This window comes from Melanotaenia boesemani, chromosome 16 (assembly GCF_017639745.1).
Source record: "Melanotaenia boesemani isolate fMelBoe1 chromosome 16, fMelBoe1.pri, whole genome shotgun sequence".
NCBI lineage: Eukaryota > Metazoa > Chordata > Actinopteri > Atheriniformes > Melanotaeniidae > Melanotaenia > Melanotaenia boesemani.
This window is the reverse complement of record NC_055697.1, coordinates 28642915-28664037: the sequence shown is the minus strand read 5'-3', so window position 1 is coordinate 28664037 and position 21123 is coordinate 28642915. Positions and strand designations below refer to the sequence as shown.

General features: G+C 38.0%; 3 protein-coding genes across 3 annotated transcripts in view; 2 read left to right on the top strand and 1 right to left on the bottom strand.

Moving 5' to 3' along the window:
* LOC121656150 (pyridoxal kinase-like) overlaps positions 1–2556 on the top strand; it is a 29063-nt gene extending 26507 nt beyond the window's left edge. The window contains exon 11 of the mRNA XM_042011211.1: positions 127–2556. Coding sequence (XP_041867145.1) covers positions 127–242 — 116 coding nt within the window. The 3' untranslated portion in view covers positions 243–2556. The remainder of the gene's footprint in view (positions 1–126) is intronic.
* Positions 2557–6325: 3769 nt separating this feature from the next.
* Positions 6326–12520, bottom strand: LOC121655630 (kelch-like protein 10). The gene is made up of 5 exons (XM_042010410.1): positions 12288–12520; positions 10601–11090; positions 9399–9992; positions 7731–7880; positions 6326–6697 (listed from the first exon to the last, which is right to left on the bottom strand). Exons 1-5 carry the CDS (start codon positions 12407–12409, stop codon positions 6392–6394), a joined length of 1662 nt encoding a protein of 553 aa, XP_041866344.1. The 5' UTR covers positions 12410–12520; the 3' UTR covers positions 6326–6391.
* A 1475-nt stretch (positions 12521–13995) lies between these two features.
* The window catches only part of plekha3 (pleckstrin homology domain containing, family A (phosphoinositide binding specific) member 3), a 13451-nt gene continuing 6323 nt past the window's right edge, over positions 13996–21123 (top strand). The window contains exons 1-4 of the mRNA XM_042010411.1: positions 13996–14323; positions 18386–18502; positions 18594–18743; positions 19015–19136. Coding sequence (XP_041866345.1) covers positions 14269–14323; positions 18386–18502; positions 18594–18743; positions 19015–19136 — 444 coding nt within the window. The 5' untranslated portion in view covers positions 13996–14268. The remainder of the gene's footprint in view (positions 14324–18385; positions 18503–18593; positions 18744–19014; positions 19137–21123) is intronic.

The window sequence follows — 21123 nt, the reverse complement described above, 5'->3', positions numbered from 1 at the left end:
GGTCCTGCAGCACTTTCCATCGCCAGAACAGTGTGTCCACATTATTTTAACATTAAAAAGATTTCATTATCTTTGTTTTTTTTTTTTGTTTGTTTGTTTATCCCCCTACCCACCACCTCTCCTCAGAGTTGGCAGGTCCTGGTCGAAGGCCCAGTCCGCCCCAGCTGGAGCTGAGGATGGTTCAAAGTAAAGCGGACATAGAAGACCCCGCTATAGTAACGGAGGCCACAGTCATATCCTAACATTACCGACCCATAAGACTCATTCTAACTTCGTTCTCTTCACCCATAAATCTCTCGAATCCTGTTTCTCAGTAAATCTCTCATCACCGTGAACGTTGACTGTCATCATCCAACTTCAACACTCCATCATCCAGACTCCTTAAACACCTTAGTATCGTAGCCTCTCTATCCTGGTATCCTAAACCTTTTACCCCTTGAAGTCCTTGGTGTCCTGACCCCTTAAACCCGAGCCTTTTTTACCGTAACCCTGTTTTGGAATCAGAGCCATAGATAGACTGAGAGTTTGGTCTTTTTTTTTTTTTTTTTTACCCAGCTGTGAGAGCTGTTTGTTTTTTAATTCAGTCCACAAGTACAAAACATAAAATGCCACACATGAAGACAAAGCTTCTCTGGTTTCACCTCTGAGCGAATGTTGTTAGAGATGTCATGTTGCAACTGTAACACATCCAACCTGGAGGTCACAACACAAAGTCGAAGCTCTAATGTAGCATCTGAGAACAAAGCACTGCAACAAATATTTACCCAGACTTCTTTTCTGATTGGTTTCTGTCCCTCCTCTTCTTCTGGCAGGATTTCAACACCAACATTAGTGCTTCTGTTCAACCACAATGATCAACCTCTGTTTATCTATGGCTCTGCCCACCACTGTCTGACCCCCTCCCAGTCTAACAGCAGTGATGTAATGGTGACCAAGTCTAACCCCTGAGACCCCTCAAAACATAAAGAAGAAAAAAAAACAAAAAAAAAAACGCACAATGTATAGTTGATGTATAGATGTTGTACTATAACTGTATTGGACCATCTGTATGATATCTTCTAGCTGATCTGTCTCTTGAACCATTGTGTTGATGCTACTGTACTATAGATCACATGCACTACAATTTCACTCAAAGCAGAGACATCTGGGCTGGTTGTGGCACTCCTGGGCGCATCAGCAGCTTCAATTGTTGTCACTTGTTAGTAACTGTCTAATAGTTGTAGTGTATAGTTGAACTTATTTCATCTTAACACAACATAAAGAAAAAATGAGCAACCTGAGCTGTCTGAGCTGTGCCCTGCCAGTCGGCGACCTCAGTGCCAAAACCAGCCCTCATTTAGTCGGGCGGTTACTGGCCCAGCTCTGGCCTCAGGACCTTATATCTGAGAGGTGGGCCACTGAATGTGCTGAAGGCTTCAGAGGAAAAAGAAAAAGCCAAAGCAGGAAGTCAAAATTATATCTGATCCAACTCAGTTCAACAGGCTTCAACAGAAATCTCAAAGAGAAAAAAACAAGTTTCCTGTTTTCAGATGATAATTAATGAGCCATCTTAAACAGCTTCACAACAGCCGATTAAAACTCGGAAACAAAGAAATTAGAGGAACATTTTATTCACTCTGATACATTGAGTTGGATTTCTCATGTGTTAATCCTGCTGCTTTTGTTCATGATCAAGACATGAGATTATTTTCCTGTCTTTAGAAATAGTTGTTCATCGTAGAGTGTGATGAGAAACGGGTGATGAGATCAGAACTTGTGATGGTGATTATTAATCAGTTTCAAACCAGTGATGAAGTGAATGAGAAGTTGGCATGTGCCTTAGCCCGCTGAGCTGCCAGGGCACCACAGAGAAAGAGATTTTAACATTTTTAAGTTACTTTTTAGAATATTTTTTCACATTACAAAATAACAAAGACTTTCCTTAAACAAATTCAGAGGCTGAAAAAGAAAAAAAACCTTTCAGGTGCTTTCAGTGTGTCGCTCAAGATGGATATAAGGTTCTAGGCAGGCCTGTGTTATTCTGTACTGCTGTTGTTTCTCTATGGACTGTACTGTGATACTGCCTTAGGACCCTAACATCACAACACCACAATACTGCTCACTGAGGGAGAGGTGGAGGGGAGGGAAGGAAACATGAGATGTCTTAAATGTAGGTACTAAATGATGACAAATTTCTGTCCTACCGTTTGCTTGAAATGATTGCAAATGCCAGATTTTATAACACCCATGAGAGGCTAGGGAGAAAAAAAAAACATATTCTTAGTCTGATATACATTGTTTTCTGTCCTGTGTTTGTGACTTGAGAACAGATTTAAAGAAAAATAAAAAAGAGAGGTCAGTCCTAAAGCAATACTATATCAGTCTGACCTCAACACTTTTCTTTTAGCTCATTTTGACGGCACGCTGACATTCATTAAACACATTCCTAGAGCTCCTCATGCAGCGTCCTGAAGGCTGAGAAACCAGACTGGCATCACAGGACAGCTGCTTTTTGCTTTACAGCAGGACTGTCCAATGATGGACTTTTAGATGTTTCCTGCTGACTGGTTTTCACTGGCCAGAGAGAGCTCAGAGAAGAGACAGGATGCCATTAGCCATTGTCAGTGCAAAAATCTATTTTATCATTTTTGTGAAAACTTGGTCCAACCAGAACAGGGCAGAATGTACAATAGTCACCCATGTCCTTAAAGCCACGTGTGTCAGAATTACTGACATCTAGTGGTAAAGATGGGCATAGAAAGGACTTCAGATAATTAGCATAGTTGTGAATGGACAGAGGCCGTTAGTGGCCAAAATTCTTCCAGACATAAATCATCTTAGAGTCCAGTTTCCTCAGGTGCAGCGATGACTGCACTACAGGTAACTGATTCTTCACTGTGTACATGTGTAACGGTGCTCCTATCAAACAAAGCCCGTCCTGCGGTTTTAAAGCTTAGAGGGTTCACACTTCACACACAGAGATGTTTGTCCATTTAGAGACATCTTAATAAAAATAGTGGCACAAATCTGACAGCTGCCACATATTTTTCTGGCATTGACCTTTAATTTAATTACACACTGCACCTTTTTAATATTACAAGAAACCTTAGATATGAAGTGAAGTCAGTGCTATACTCCATATTATTCACACAGCTGTAGAAACACAGATAGACTGACATTTGAACAGGATTAGTGGATAAAAACTATTTTTCTGTCGTTTGCCTACATGACAGATCTTAAAGTATAAAAACTGTTCTCAGGTCATAAACGCAGAACAGGTCACCTGAAGCATTTTTCTATGAACCATTTTGTTGAGTTTATTTTTAAAGGGTGACAGATTTTTTTGTCTAAACGCCACTGAATTCTTCTAATTAACCAATTATTTGCTTTTAAAAATCACACAAAATTATTTTAATGTTTTTACACATTTTCCAATAAATCTTTTTTTATTTATTTAAAACCATTACATTTCTAACTATATTAACAAAAAAAAAAAGCAGTGAAACCGTCAAATATCAGCGTTTTTGCTTGACAAATGACTGAACCGAAAACGGATGTCCGTTACTTTTCCATCCAGCAGCGGATCTTTGAGAACTATTGGTGGAAAAAGAAGTAGTCTCGTTTTGAAAATCTGCAATAGTTGATATTCATTTTTGTACAAGTCCAGCTATCTTGTGCCGCTGGAGCACTGATTGTCATATCAACACCAGACTTCTGTGTATGTGTTTGGCCAACCATCTCAGCTCTGTTGTAGTCAACATGTGCATTATCCTCTGCTTCTCTGCTGTGTTCTCGGCTCAAACTGTGTCTACCTGTTGTGTCTGTGCTTGCTGTGTGTGGGAGAGTGTGTGTACATGTGTGTAGAAGTCTTTTTTGGTCACAGGGTTTTGTGTGTATGTGTGTGCATTTGAAGTGAAAGAGAAAATCCCCAAATAGGAGAGCTAACAAAAAAGGAGGGATGAGTTTAGGAGGGTGAAAAAGAAGACATGTAGTGTCCGTCAGGAGGAAAGGGGAGGTGTGTTCAACAGGGAAAGCACTGATGTTACGCAGTGCTGTGTGACTCCCTTTTCCTCCATCTGCTAAACACAAAGGACTGAATTAGTCCTGGACTTCTCATGTCTCATCTCGCCTCCTTTTCTCTTTCAGCTCATCCATGTCCAAACATTTCTGTCCTTTAAAATCATCACTGCACTGCCAGTTGTTTGCCTGTTCTCACTAGTTTTTAACCATAAATTGGATATTATATATTTATTTATGCCTTCTTGCTCCGTGTTCCCATGCTGTTTTTTCCCATTTTCTTACATTTTTTGTGATTCAGCTAATTTTCCGTGCTCTTTTAAAGCTGCTTCTCCCTGGCTTGTTTATCTAAACATCTGGATTCAGTTGCATCAGCTATTCTTGAATAACGTTTGTATCTTTAGTAACTACCAACTTGTTTCAGATGAGGGACTTATCTAAAATTTAAAGACATCCTATCAAGCTGAGATTTTCAAAACTTGTATCTCATGCACAAGCTGCACAGCACAATCAATGCTGTAACTTAGAGAAATGATGACTAGAAGAGGCTAGTTGGTGCGGTGCAACCTGTTTTCCTGCAGAAATGTGTGCATTTACATTTAAACAATCGGCTATAGTACTACGACCATCTGTCTAAAATTGAGTATGACATGGACAAAGAACATCAATGTCTTTCTTGGAACTTTCTTCTAACTGATGCCATCCAGTCACATCAGATTGGTATCTGGGTGAGTTTGAAGACTGTATGAACTCTTCAAACCCAATACTCTGAGTCCTTGCTGAGCAGTTTTTGTAGAGCCCACTTTTTTTTCTTTATATTTAAATTTTATTTTGACATAGTAGGGGGAGATGCAGGCAGAACCAATCCAGCCTCTGTCTCCCAAAACATTCTCTTACAACCATGGTTCATTCCCATACAAAGTTCAGAAAGGTGCCCTTCTCATTTTTGCATTTCCTAGTAGAGCCTGTTGTTGACCTGCAGAGGGAGTCCTGTTTCCACGAGGAGAGTGTGACTGGTCTGCAGAAATGTTTGGGTAGGTGTCCAAGTAACATATGTGTGAAAGTCAGGAAGCAGAATTATCCACCAGAACATTGCATTACTAACTTTAGCTGTTAGTGGTGATCATGTTACTGTTAATCTGTGTATAAATCAACCAGGACCTTTGAGTAACTGCTGAAGCTGGATCTTCTGGGCCTGTGGACATATTTAAGGTTGACTTACTATACTAGCTTCACTTCTACAGAAGATAAAACGTTAGACATGTGGGTACATGTTTGCAACATAATACATCAGATTGTGTCTATCTGGGTTTGTGATCAGGATAATACTGCACTTTTATCTTGTCAAGGCATTTTTAGTGTCTGGGTTGATGTAAATCTTCTCTTGGTTTGTCTCTGGCTGGAAAAAAAGAGCAGTGCTGCTCAGTGGCTTGAGTTGGCCAAAGGAGGCAAAATCAGGTGACATTGTACCCAAGTCAAATATAATCCCAGTGTCAGCTGGTGTGGTTGATTGTGCATTTACACCTTGGATTAACATTTTTGTTCAGATATAAATTAATTGAAAAATATATCAGCTGTAAATGGGGTATTTATGGTTGAGGTTGAAGTATTAAAGACTAGTTTAATGTGGCTAAATTAATACATAAATATGTCCAGCTCAAGATTTTCAAGGTTTGTTGTCCAGATTAAGAGGAAAGTGTCATCAAACCAAAAACAATGAGGCCCTTCCTCTGTCTGTAGTGGAAATGTTATGAGTGACCTAGCCTTCCCATGTGGCTTTGCTTCAAGCTCACTACCGTTCACACTCGCCTCCCCTCATCCCCTTGTTGTCTCTGTACCTGTTGTGACCCTCCACCATCCCCTCATCCTCATCTGTTTGGCTACAAACTAAACTGCCACCTCAAACTACAACAGCCGCCTAACTGCATGTGTCGGACTGCGGTCCTCTCCTCTCCTCCTGATTGACAGTCGCAGCTTCGCCATCTTGTTTTTTCTGTTTTCTCGGTGGCCAAAACAAAAATAAAACAAAACAAAAACAAGGAAATGTAATAATCATTGTTTGGTAACTGTTTTTAGTGCTATGTTTTTTGGAGCGTTACGAGTATTTTCTAACATGTTACAATAAAAGATTGTAGTGTACAAATTCACATTTATAAAATATATATATAGATATATATGAAAAATGTATGTTCTAATGCAATAAAGAGAGATTAAGAGTTCTGAAAACTGGACTGAACAGATATTTTTTGTCTTATTGCTGTCTTGAACTCCAGTCATTGAACATAATTTCATCTGGAAAAGCTGAAGCAATACAGGTCTCAGACTTGAGTAAAATAGTAAAGTATTCCTTTTATTTCTTTGGCAGTAGAGGCAGAGTTGATTTCAGAGCTGACATTTAGGACAGATAAGTGACAGCGTAAGGGATTCGTTCCACCACGCAGCATCTGACGGCACCGCGGGGCATCTCCAAGTTCTGGACATTTTGCCACCTGTTGGTCTTTCCATCGTAGCACTCCACAGCTGAGCATAATTCTGCATTATCATTTAAGATGCCTCCAACAACAAACACCTTCTCCTCCAACACCGCAATGCCAAAGTTGCTGCGGCAGTGATACATGGGGGCCGCTGGGGACCACTGTTGTGATTGGGGGTTGTAAGAAGTGACGCTGGATAAGTGTCTGGTGCCTTCGTAGCCACCGATCTGAGAGAAAGACAGTGGGAAATATTTTTCTTAAAAGGACATAATACTTCATATATATCCTAGAAGTATTTGTTTTTCTCTTTTTTATTTTTTGGTGGAGGGGATCTGAAACATTTTTCATTTGTGCTATGTGCCATCTTCATTTATTCTTCATCAGTCACACATACTAATATATATTTACACGTCTAAAAAATTTCAAGTGTTCCCCTTACCATGACTCCAAAGTACTAAAAAAGACCTTGTGGTTACAGAGATTTCCTTATTTTATTATGAGTATGCAATTTTCAAGCAGAAGCCTAAAAAATAGGCACAGGGCTCAAAGGGTTAAGCTTCAAGAAATAAAAAATATGACAAAAGGAGACCCTGAGCTAAAGATTCCTTATAATACTAACATCAAATTCAGATAAAACATATAGTTTAAAAGTAAAAAAATAAATAAATAAAAAATTGACACCCATCCTCTCCAGCTGAAGACAGAAACATTTACAAGCCAGCCAGCAGATAATCTCTCCAGTGAGCCCTAAGTCTTCATTAAGGTCGTCCACCTGTGAGTCATGTCTGAGAAGTCTTTGGGGAGTATCCTGACCAGACCAGTGAGGGCTGGAACATGGATCAGCTGGTAAGTTGACAGCTTTCCTTTTTAAGCTCTTTCTTTACTGTGCCGTGACAGACCAACTAAATAAATTTCAATGTTTTGGTATATTTGTAAATGAGTGCATTCTGCTTTTATATACAAAATATGTTGTAATGCCACAAATGGACAATAGTCCATTATAACTTAAAATACCACTTTTAAAATCTAAGCTTTAAAAAAAAAACAAACTATAGTTTATTTAAATGTTTTGGGATTTTTTTTACAAGTAAATATTTTTGGACAAAATTTTATTCTGCATAAAAAAAAAAAAGAAGTTGATATAAGGAAATGTTTAATTAGCCATAAAAGGCTCATCATGCGTGTAGTAAAAACCAAATTTCAGTCCATCGTTTTGTGTTTGTGTTGATGGACGACTGCAGTGTATTGTGCTCTTCTTACGACATAGATCTGGTCGTTGTAGGCGATGACTCCCGGGGCGTTTCGTAGGGTATCCATGGGTGTGATCAGCGTCCACTGGTTGGCGTCGGGGTTGTAGCACTCAGCAGATGACAGAGGATTATTTGTAATAAATCCACCACAAATATACACCTGAGGAGAAGTGATTTCTTAGCTGTAATACCTGCATTAGCAGCTCTTGTCAAAACAGCAAAATACTTTAATCTCCGATAAAATATTTGCTAAACCAAAGAGATATTTACTAAAAAGAAGCTCTACTCTGTAAGCCAACATCCAAAAGAAAACATGTCTATAAGGAAACATTACTTATATACTTTTTTTTTGCCATGCTAGCAGTAGCATTTGGATTAAAGGAAACCCTTAGCGCTCCTAGCATGGCTACAAACACTTTGGTTTGAAAATCTATCAGAAGGAGAGAGGACAGACAGACAGGTGGGCTTATGTGCCTTTAACATTTTTAGATAATCTCCCTAAAACTCTAAAGCAGGGGAGTCAAACTCATATTAGTTCAGGAGCACCTACGGCGCAACTTGATCTTTGTTGGTTTAGTGTTGTTTATTGTTATCATGTACTTTGCAATTGTATTTTTTTTCTCATAACATGTGCAGCTTCCTATTGGCCAGGTCACCCTTGCAGAAAGGATCTTAATGGGATTTTATTCTGGTTAAATAAAGGTTTAACCTTTTGATGCCTGGTGTCGCAAATTTGCAACAAACCACTTCTGGCCTTTGTTAATTTTTAAAAAAATATAATTTATTTCATATATGCATTTGCTCTTACTCATTAATATTTTTATATTTACTTTTGTATTTTTTTTCAATCTTTATTAATTGTTTATTAATTTATTTGATATTTAAGTGTATTTTATTTTATTCTGGTCTTTTCCTAATTTTTCCAGATTTTTTTTCCTTGTATTTATTTAGTCTTAATATACAACTACAAATAAATTCAGGTGTTTTTTTTTAATAATAAAAAAATAAAATAAAAAAAATGGGTTGCACCAGTAAAATAATAGCAGCAATATAACAAAAACTCCTCATTTTCCCTTTGTTTTAGCACCAAGTACAAACATATTATCTAGATGTTTACATTTAATGAACGATTTATTTAAAAAACAAATCACAAATGGCTGAAATAAAGGTATCTGGAGCTGTTAAATACAGTATTTGATGTTGTGGTTAAAATAACTTGTCGAGATCAGGAAATAATTTTAAATGTGCACACATTTCCACAACCTGAACACCTAAACATGCCCACCGCATCATACAAACTGAAGAAAGATCTATTAAGTGACAAAGATAAAAATGCAAAAGTTGTCGCCCTGCTTTTTACATTTATTATACTTAAACAAAAAATACAACCTTCTGTGGGAAGTATTTGAAATTGCAGCAACTTTGATTGAAAATGTCTACACATTTGCCAGATTTATTCCGTGGGCCAGATTGGGACCCCTGTCTGGCCAGTTTTAGCTCCTCCTAGGCCATATGTTTGACACCCCTGCTCTAAAGCATCACTAAGAAAACCCAGGAAACTACAGTATTTAGTGGTGGTGCTCCTAACCCACTCCTAGACCTTAGCCCATACCACTGGAGATGAAACAAGATTTGAATCAGCCTCTGTCAAATCTTCCTCCACTCTGACTGCACCTACCTTGCCATGCAATGTTGCAGCCCCAGCATCGGCCCTTGGTTCGTGCATCGGTGCGATTGGAGTCCACTGGTTGGTCTCAGGCTCGAATCGCTCTGCACTCTTTAATGTCTCATATTTGCTGCAGCCTCCCATGGCATAAATGTGGCCATTCAGCACGGCCACGGTCACATAGCAGCGAGCCATGTGCATTGACCCGACCTCATGCCAGATTTGGGTGGAAAGGCTGAACTTTTGCACACTGCTTAAGTAGAGCTCATTGTCATAACCTCCGATGCAGTAAACAAATCCATTCAGGTAAACACAGCCACAGAACTCTGGAAGAGCGTTGCCATTGTTGTGCACTGTCATCCAGCGGTCAGTCCGCATGTTGTACAGCTCAATCTTGGCAGTTGCAACATAATCCACAAAGCCACCAATAGCTAGCAGCACGTGAGAGGGCAGGCGGTAAAGGCTCAGTGGTCTCTCTATGTTGGACTCACGCAGGGTCTTCATGGAGCTGATTACCATGTTCACACACTGCATGTTGTTCCTCACCAGAGCTTCTTTGCTCACTCTGTCCGTCAAGTACTGAATGGGCATTAAGAGCAGACGGACCTGCACAAACACAGGAAGGAGATCCAAGTTTTTAATATTTAATAGTTATAAGCTCTACAACTCTTCCAGTCAGGCCGTACATGTTAAGTCTTTTTTTGTTTGACATAAACTTTTATATATATAAAAGAAAGTGTAACAAAATCAAAGGTCAATGACAGAAAACAGTAATTTATCATTATAAAATGTGTTTTCATTGGTATCTAACCACTTTACTATAATACTTTATGGTGTTTTTATTCTAGAATGAGCCATATCTACTTGCTGTGGGTCTGCATACATGGCAGCTGCCATATTTGTGCCACCATTGTTACTACGGTGTCTCTGAATAGACAAACAGCTCTGTGAAGTAAGAACCTCTGAGCTTTAAAACTACAGTACCAGATTTGATAGGTTCTAGAGCAATATTTCCCAATTGTGAATAATCTTTCTCACTATAGAATGTCCAAATAGTTTAGAAATGGTCTTATAATCCTTCCCAGATTGATGGGTAAAAACAATTTGACATGTAAGATCACTGCTGTTGTTTATACACACCAGGGCCAGATGTTTGCTCCTTTTTATGTTATAATATTTAAAACCTCTAGAATTTCTTCTTCGTGTGACTGTACCTTGCTCATTAGTTTGGCCAGGTGAACTTTGCGTTCCTCGTGAGCATAATTGATCCAGCGGAGGATGGCCTCGAACACAGCGCTCTCCTGCTTCACGTTCAGCACATTCTCCTCGATAAGATCCGTCAGCTGCTCCACAGAGAGATGCAGGAACTCCAGAGAATGTCCTGCAACCTCCTCGAAGTGTTGCAGCATGTAAAGGTAGGCCTGTCGCATCAGCTCGGGATATTTGTAGTAGCCCGCCAAATTCCAGATGCTGATGCAGTTATTGGAGCAAAGCTTCTCCTGCAGGAAATCACAGCAGGCCTGAATGATGTCCTTAACAGAGAGGCGTTCTGCTCCTGCCAGCAGCTCCAGCACATTGTTATCCGTCACCACAACAGAGTTGGTGTAGGCGTATTCCAGAATGAGGCCCATCACATTTGGTGTTACATCCGAGATGTTGTAGACCTTCTGCCCAGATGTTGATGGTTCACTGCAGAAGAGATCTCTGTGGGATCACAAGTCACAAAAACAGCATTTTAACAGGCTCTTTCCATCATGTTTCTACAATATGTACCAACACTTATGGATTAACAGTAGCCAAAAAGAGGGCTGAAACTTGATGAAACATGGCTCTTTATATCATCTTAATTACAAAGCATTTTCCACTTCAGTTTAAAAAAATCTGGTGCCTTATAATGCATCATGACAGCTGTTTATAAACAGTTTTTATGTTATCCTAATGGGTGAGGCAGCTGTATTCTCAGTGTCCTCGCTATGGGGTTGGTGAACTTGTTGCTCAGTGTCAACAAACCTAATGAGCTAATCAGGGATTTTTTAAGGTGTATAAACACACACACCACTATGTATGGAATTGGAAATAATTAGAAGCATGTTAAAGAGAAAAACATGAAATAATCTAATTATCCCACATATCTAACCTGATTAAAAATGCTCAGAAATTAATGTATGTTGAAGGGGATCTCACGAAGTAAAGCTCCTGAGCAACATCTGCAGACAACTGGGAGCATCCAGAGATGGACTATATCAATAAACCGAATTATATTTTATTTCATCCTAAATGGAAAAATAATAAACAGGATGTGAACAGTTTGAGAGAGGAAGTATTTAAAATTTCCTTTCCATTGCACCTGACGTTACTGAAGGGAGGCGTCTGAGCAGAGCCCAAACTATCCTAACAGACCAAACACTTTCAGTCAAGACATACATGTACAAGGCAGAAGAAACTTGTCTTAAAACAAGTCTTAGCAAACTGGCTGTAATATCTTAATTTCATGTTGTTACTGGAATCAGATCTTAAGAAATTATCCATTTCCTGGTGACATGATGAAGCTCCGATTCAGCATCAGACTGAAAATCGTCCAGATGTTGCAAAATAATTTCTTCTGCCAAATGCTTGATTCTGGACAGTTCCTGTACATCAGGTTTGTCATCACTAAAAGAGCTGCAGCAGTAAATCAAAGCCACAAATCTACTGTAGCATCTTCATGTCAGAGACTCAGAAGCCTTGTTTGTTGATTTATTTGTTGTCAACCAGACGTGGCATTTACATTCAGTTACTAAAGTTGTTTGCAAAAGTGGATTTTTTCCAAATCACCACTGGTATAAAAAAAAAAAAACAACCCAACATGGTACGTTTAAAAGAACAATGTTACAGAAAAACCAGGAAAAAGTATAAACTGACCTGAAGAATGAGCTGCAGCTGCAGAGGATAATCCTGTGAGCACGGAGCTCCACATCAGCCACTTTGATCACTGTGTCGCACAGAGCTCCCTCCAGAAGGAGCTCCTTGAAGACGTTGCTCATCTTTAAGATAGAATCTGCTTGTTTAAAAATGTATGAAAACTTTCTAACTTGGAAGTTGAAGCTGTGAAAGGATGAGTTTTCAGTTGCCAGCTTTTACCAGACTGTTGTGATTTGAAAGTTATTCTGTGATTCTGTTGTGTTGACAGCATGTGTCACCGAGGTTGTTTTTAAACCATATTTACTACGGAAACAGGTTTATTTCTCTCTATTCATGCATAGAAAGTTAATATCCAGCATTTAAACAACTGACAGAAAACTGGATTTCCTTCATTGTGGGATATTGGTTAAACATTTTATTAAACTTAAGGTTAAATATTTGAAACATTCAAAACAAAACAATTTTAAAGTATAAATATTGGTTACATATTCTGTTTTTATTTAAAATACTGCCCTTCAACTCCATGTACCAGCAATGAACCATGTGAATCTAAGCTCAAATAATATACATTCTTGTTTGTTATTTGTTTTTCAAAGTCTGTATAATTTATCTCTATGATTGGTCGAACTCTACTTTTCTACCAGTGGCTTTGATTGATTGATTTTTTTTTTCATCAACGTCAATCAAGTGGTGATCCTACTATTGTGACAAATCTCTTATTTTAGTAAATATCTGTGAAAAAATAGTTGGATGTAAAACTCTCTTAATTAATTTAATCTTTTAATCTTAATTTGGCTTAATTGTATCAAACTTTTAAAAATATGCTATTTTGCATTATGGGACCATATGCACATTACTGATACTGATGGTATAAAGTACATACAATGAACAAAGGTGTAAGCAGTATTTTTCCCCTGTATTTATTGTTATTTTGATTACTGATGGTGTAGTGGTTAGCATCCGTGACTCAAACCAAGGAGGTTTTTGGTACGAGTCTTGCCTGTGGGGGAGGGATTTAAACCAGATCTGTCAGTGTGAAGTTTGCCTGTTACCCCCGTGTATGCGTGAGTTCTCTCGGGGTAATTCTGGTTTTGAAGACATGATGTTAAGTTGATCGGTGTCTCTAAATTATCCCTAAGAGTGTGTGTAAGTGGTTGTTTGTCTGTCTGTTTTGACCCTGTGATTGACTGGTGACCTGTCCAGGGTAATTGGTGGTTAAGCCCCCCCCCCCCCCAAAAAAAGACAAAAACATAGCCCACAGCAATAAGTCTGGACAAAGTTTGAATACTGACTGATTAATTTTATTCTTTATGCTGTCTAATTTTCTTTTATAGGGTTCATTATTTTATTTGTAAGCCCTGTAAAATCCAGTAAATGCACATCCCCTCACTGCAAAGAATAAACTAAACCTACAGGACACAGTTAAGCACTTCAATGCATTAAACTGTAAAGAATCACCGTTTGATATAAGAATATTAAAGGATAAAGGTCACAGCTGTCATTTAAATTTACTGCATAAAATATATTTTCTAATGTAAAAAAATGCATTAAAAATTCTAAAAACTAATAATTCATTTTTAATAAGTAAACTAGATTATATTCGACTCGGATCTCATAATGTCATAAGAGCCAAAATAGCCTGCATAATACAGGATCTGATGGCAGTAGTTAAAAAAAAAATCCTCTTTTTAAAATGGCCGCTGCAAGTTTCCGTAGATAAACTGCTGTTTTGTTGACATTTTTATCTGTCAGCTGACTGCCCACTGAGGTTATGAACAGCTCTGTACAGACAAACCTGAACATGATTTTGTCCACCTGAAACATCCGTTCAGTGTTTAGACAAACACATGTTCACAATGAGAGTTATTTTCAAGAACGTCGTCACCCTTGAGAGAGTTTGTTAACGTGACGCCGAACGTTAGCCAGCTAGCAGCTCCAGCTAGCCTATCAACGAGAAGCTAACAGACAGCTCCGTTAGCTGATGTGCAGAGAAGAGATGGAGGGGATTTTGTATAAATGGACTAATTACATGACAGGTAAGTCTGAAGTCTGACATATCTTTTAGACAGGCTGTTTGTTTTACCTAACCGACGATTAAAATTTTAATTTCGTTTGCTAATACTAGCTGTACCTCAATATTATAATTATTACGTAAAACTACAAATTACTAGGTTAGCAAATAAGCTAACAGCCACAGATGCAACATGACACACCTGCTCTACTTAGCTGGAAATAAACTGAATGAGCTTGTAAAGTGAAAGAAAATTTCACCATTGTTTTGTTCAATCTGATGAGCACCTATCACTAGCTCAATAATAATAATAATATCGTACTGAAACGGACACAGTTTTAATTAATTTCTTGTTTATAAATGACATAATTGTTAAAAACTTTAGATACAAACGCCCGTTGAAAATGCATGGCTAAAAAGGTCATCTGCACTGTGTGTTTAATATTTATTTTCAGGTCTTATCCTTAAAAGTAACTTTGAAGCAGTTGTAATTTATGTTGTGCAGATTTCAGTTTTATTTTAAAAACATAGACTAAATAGGAAGTCTGTTCATATATGTCAGATAAACTTGTTTCATATATCAGATTATAAGCACGATTGTTATGCTTATTATCACTAGTGTGTTACTAGTTCACACACAGAGCCACATCATCCAAAATGAAAATTAAATTAACAATACTTTATTAATTTTTTTTTTCTGTTTATTTTTTGTTTAAACTATAATAGTCAATTAAAAGAAAAAGTAGATGATAATTATTGTTCCGGCTGGTAATGGCTGCTGGTAGGAATGATCTATGATACCTTTCTGTCTTGCATTATCTGCTGATAAAGTTGTAAACTATCTTCTGATTGAGTTTAAACCCACTGCACAGAGACCTGAAGGGGATTTAGGGCAGCATAGCATGTCTATTAATAACAGTGGCACCAGACAGGAAAAAACGACCTTAATGACTTCCTCTGTAACTATTTTAGCTGTAAGATGATTGTCATGTGAGCAGTTTGCTCACTTCTACAAGAACAAACCTCACAATTTAATTTCAAATCTATAGCAGAGTTAAGTACACAAACGGTTAGACAGTAAACTTTACTGTTGTGTGAGAAAGGCCACATTCATATTTTAACGGAACAGTTCAAACAATTAAATAAAGGCATCCAGATAAAAATGTAAATCTATTAAAATGGATTTTCAGGACAGTCAAATATATTTTCAGAGTCAATTTACAGATTCCTAAATTTTCTGACTGATTGGCTTGTAGGGTTCAGCAAATGAACACATCTAGAAACATTTCACACTAATAGATGTTCATACTTAAAAATGCTGTATAAATTCTAAATAAACAGACTCAAAATATTCTTTTTATTTTAGGGATTTGCTTTTATTTGTTTTTGTTTTAACATTTTTAAGTAACACAGTGTGGACAGCCAGTTTGTGATTTTTATATCTTTTTCCAAATTGTTTGTAGTCAATAATACATCTGAGAATATTAATCAATGTATGTTTTAAATCAAATTTTTTTTACATAATAAAAACAAATTATGCATATTAAAAACATTTAAAAAGCCTTCACACACCAGAGTATATAACAGCAATTAAACACACCTCATTGTAGTATCTTTTACACACAACCACACACAGATCACACATACAAACACCCCAGTGTTTCTATACACCGGGGTGCCCAAGTCCAGTCCTCCAGAGCTACTATCCTACAACTTTCTGATGTGTCCCTTCTCCAGCACACCTGAATCAAATGAATGATCGTTACCAGGCGTCCGCAGAGCTGAATGACACGTGGATGAGGGAATTCAGCCATTTGATTCAGGTGTGTTGGAGAAGGGACACATTAAAAAAGTTGCAGGATATTGGCTCTCGAGGACTGGATCGGGCACCCCTGCTATAGACCATGAATCCTCAAAGGCTTACTGCCAAGACTGTGCACAAGTCTGCTATTTACCCATTGATTTGAGTCAAGTGTGTTGAGGCAGGGAAACATTAAAAAACCTGCAGGACTGCGTCCCTCTTAGGACCAAATCGAGTAGCCTTGCTCTAAAATCTGCTGGACATCAGCCCTTGAGCCCTGCTATACACATGACCAACATCTAGCAGTTTGGAATATGTGACTCATTTCTCTTTTGATCTGTAATGTAGCTTTGGCTCTGTTGAACCATGTCAGCATTTTTTTTCTTTTTATAAGATTCAGCATTTTGGTTGGTGTCAGCTCTTTTTTTTATGAGGTCTATTTAGTGTTAGAAATTAGGTCAGTACAATAATATTTACCTAACTGTTACTTTTACAATCTGTAAAGATTGTATTGATAATTAGATTAGTTTGGTATTTAGGGGTATTTAGGATTTATATTCTAACAGCAATGGAAAGAAAAAGAAAGACAGTCTCTGTCCATTCTATCAAAACTTTATTTTTTCCATTTTTAAGAGCAATGAATGGTTGGAAGATTACTGATGTCTGCCTCAGAGAAGCCCAGAAATCCCCCCCCCTCCCTAACTAAAAAGTTGGTCACTTTGTGACATTGAAATCAGAAATTTAGCCACCTTAGCAGGAATTCTCCTCTGCCGTGCAGACCCCCGATTCCTGCTGATGGAGCTCTGTGGGTTTCTGGTTTGGCCGAAACTTTGTGTCATTCACTTCCTTATTTGAAAGAGGGAAGCAGATTCTTAGTGCGAAGAGTTGCTCCTAGTGGTCAAATTCTAAGAAAAAAAAAAAGATAGAATCATGATGTTTTCTTAGAATTTTCCCTAAAAGTGAAAGTGCAACAATTACAGCATGGTAAATAAATGTAAGCAAATAAATAGATGTGGATATACTGCAAGTGGGTCTGAGTTTCTGTAGGATCATTTTAAAGTATATCTTACCATTTATATCACAGATGATTTTATGTAAACTATTATTTATAATTACACAGTTTTCATATAGAGTAGATTCTATGATTACGTTTATTGATTTAATGGTCTATTCTATGCCCATTATCACCTAATGTGTATCTATGGCTGTGTCCGAATGTCCACCCTGCTCCCTATCCCCTCGTTCACTACATAGGGCTGCACTATATAGCACACTACATAGTCACTCATTCTTTTGGTGATTCTGACACGAAGCTGCCTATTTTTTCCTCACCGCAAACCACATGACTACCAGCCGTCACCATGGCAACCACAACAATGTCATTCCAAATCCAATCCCAAGTTGTGTGTAAATATTTTTATTTTTATTCCTTATGTTGTATTTTATTCTTTGTTACATATCTATTAAATAAAAAATGTTTTATCGCCTCGTTGCGCCATGTTGAGCTTCTGCCCGCAATGCATTGTGGTCTACATTGGCCTGTCTAGTGACCATCGATGCTCACTACTTTTCAAGATGCGTTGTGGGTAATTTTGAGTGCCCAACTTTTTTCTCTCTGGACATTCGGACACCCCTACAAAATGGCGTGACCCCTATATAGGACACTATGTCGGGAGTAGGGTGCGCATTCGGACACAGCCTAGCTTTTAGGATCAACCAATCACAGCTTTTGAAATGACTCATACCTAGCAACGGGGGTCAGCCACACCTCCCCACAAAGATAGGAGTTTCTGTCCATTCCTTGCCCCGAGTTCTTTGAGAATGTACTGGAATTACTCCTAGACTAAGAATTCCTTGCTAGGAATTTAAGTTAGGAGCTCTCTGATAGGATTCCCAGAATCTTTAGGAGTACAGGCCCTGGTCTCTTATCATTTTATTCAGCCTCATTATGGCTTCTGCAGCAGCTGATCTCAAATATTTTTGTCTGTGTAGAATCTTGACTGAGTGCAGTACACTTCAGTGCATCGTTTTCATGGATCACCAAGTTATGCTCTTGAATTTAATTAAAAATGTGTTGGTTTTTTCCATCATGGTGCTCTTTGTTAAAACTTTATACAAATATAAAGAAAAAAGTTATTTCCTCAGACTTTTAGATATGAGAGAAACTTTAATGAAGAATATGTAATATACAATAAGTAGCTGTAGCTTTTTGCATATTTAGTTTTTTCTAATTGCTGCTTGGATTCACTGATGGTTGTGTTGAATATGTCTGTGTTTTGTGGTCAGGCTGGCAACCTCGCTGGTTCGTCCTAGAAAATGGAGTCATCTCTTACTACGACAGCGAGGATGACGTTGGAAAAGGCAGCAAAGGATCCATAAAGATGTCTGTGTGTGACATTAAAGGTTGGATCACGTTCACGCCACATGTGCTCACTCACGCTAACTTAAAAAAGGTAAAACTTCTCCGTCACACCTTCTCACATTTCTGTTTCAGTTCATCCGACAGATTCAACGCGTCTGGAGTTGATCATCCCCGGCGAGCAGCATTTCTACGTTCGAGCTGTGAACGCTGCAGAGAGACAGAGATGGCTAGTGGCTTTAGGATCATCCAAAGCTGGAACTCTGGACAGTCACAGAAACAAAGGTACATGTCAGAGTTTTGCATTCCGTGGGAGTAGTTTTAATCTGTGACAGTTAAATATGAGGGCAAAGACAGTGGAAATGAATCATTTTAAGCTAAAACAAAAAGGTGTGCTGATTGACATCAGATCGATTCATAGGCCTGACCTGAAAAATTTACTTCCATTGTCTTTTTGTTTTTTTTTCCCAATAGTTTGACTCACTCTGTAAACGGTTATGAGGCTCAATCTGTCATGTTACAGAATTTAAGATTTCTATGTTTGCTTCCCTTCCAGGTCCAGACTGTCTGAAGACGAAGATGTCCGAACTACGTCTGTACTGTGACCTCCTCGTCCAGCAGGTCCAAACAATCCAATCACAGCACAGCGCAGACTCAGAGACCACACCCTCTTCTGAGGTAAGTGACAGCATATCAGTTCAACCCAAACTGGAAAATTTTGGGGGATTGTCAGCTTTTCTTTATTTTGTGTCTTAGACTCACACCTACAAAGAAAACAGTTGGGTTTGGTAACACTTATGGACTACCACAATTTTTGTTTATTAAACATATTAGAGTTATATGTGTTTAATGAATATTGTCTAAAACGTCCTAACTTTAATTTGAGGATTTCTATCCCAATAACAATTTCTTTTAAGCTTCCAGAGTTTAAAATATAGATGTTCATATTGTAGAAATCCAGTATGTTTATATACATTTTTGGAAATCTTCAATTGACTACAGAGTGTAACTTCACCATTAGATGTCAGTAATCTCTTTTTAAGGGTGTAAATGTACCGTATTTTCCGGACTGCAAGTCACACTTTTTTTCATAGTTTGGCTGGTCCTGCAACTTATAGTCAGGTGCGACTTATATGTGTAATTGAACATGTTTTTACATGTTAATTCATACCGACTGACATGAACCAAGGAGTAAACGTTACCGTCTACAGCTGTGAGAGGTTGCTCTCTAGGCTTGTGATAACATGGTATTTGCTGTTCCTGTACCACTGAAAAATTTTACTGAAACATTAAAGGCTAAATGATTAGGATTTTTTTCTTTAAAAATAATTTAAAATTTTCTCATTTGTTACGAGAGATAAAAGGAAGCTTCCCTATAAACAATCTGTCTCTCTACATTAACAATGTCGTTGTCAAGCTTTTCTCCTTTCAAAGTAAGAGTTACGTGACAAAATTACTTCTGTGCACTGTGTAGCTCTTTCCTACTTCCTGGTTCCTTAACCACTCATATGCGAAACCCAAATTTCCCAAACAGCACAGCGTTTGGTATTTTATGTCGAATAGTGTATATATATATAATATATAACAGTGAATAGTGTGTTCTTATAAACTTATGAAATTACTCTGAAATTAATTTATTATGTGGGACTAAGGGGAAAACAGCTGCTGCGTGGCATTTGTTGATTAATGTAGCTTTTATTTACACTCTATTTTATGCTATTTTAAATTAGTGCGTGAAATTAGCGCTAGCATTGCAAAGCATATCAGCTTACTGTGAATCATCTTCGCTCGTCATCATGATGTTTGCTGGCGCTACTATGTTCTTTGTACTATGTCCTTTATAGACTAAACCAGCAACCTGTGCGAAACTCTCCAAGATGGGGCGTGTGTGTGTGTGTGTGGCTGTTTTTCCCTGTTTTTCTCTTTCGACTGCAGTTCTGATTTGAAACACTAGGTGTCAAAGCTATTTATTTAACCTTTAACATAAACACAACCTGAGAAAGACTGAAAACAAAATGCCCCCAAAAAGAAAATCCTATTCTACAGATTAGAAACTGCAGGTAGTAAAATACGCAGCTGAAAATGGTAATCGAGCAGCAGTTGGGAGAGTTGTTCAGAAACGACAATGAGGATGGAAAATGTAATGGATTCAGTGATGTGGAATGAGGTTGCGATCTTGGTGAACTTGCTTAATGGTAACTTGCTTGTTGGTGTCGTTGGCTGATTATGTTAACTTAGCCTATTCAGCCTCCCAGGTATTATTTCTTTATGCTATGAAGAAGCTGAATAACTGTTAATGTGTTCAGAGTTTCCACTGCATAAATGATCGTGGCGCACCGTCATGGCAAAATAAAAGCGGCCATGCTTTCAGAATTATTTTTTCAGGTGTTACAAATTTAAATTATAGTGTATAAATGGATCCAGATGAACATAAACTCTCTATTTTCTCACATTTAGAGAATAAGAGTTTGAAATTGTACTCAGGAAGTGACACTGCTCTGTAAATAATTTAATTTTGAAAAACAAACACTGGAGTCTCAGCTTCCTGTCTGGTTCTATTACGGCTCGCTTGAGTGTGACAGCAAAGAGGTGACGGCTTGTTACATGCGCCACGAGAAGCGACAACTTTGTTCTTGTTCTCGAGGCCACAAGAACAAAGTTTGTT

What these genes read in the sequence shown, in the direction of transcription:
- LOC121655630 (XM_042010410.1), bottom strand. Translation starts at nt 12,409, where the DNA reads ATGAGCAACGTCTTCAAGGAGCTCCTTCTGGAGGGAGCTCTGTGCGAC. An exon ending in TGGCCAAACTAATGAGCAAG is followed by an intron (nt 9,993 to 10,600) that starts GTACAGTCACAC and finishes GTGTTTGTGCAG; the next exon opens with GTCCGTCTGCTCTTAATGCC. An exon ending in ACAACGACCAGATCTATGTC is followed by an intron (nt 6,698 to 7,730) that starts GTAAGAAGAGCA and finishes TCTTTCTCTCAG; the next exon opens with ATCGGTGGCTACGAAGGCAC.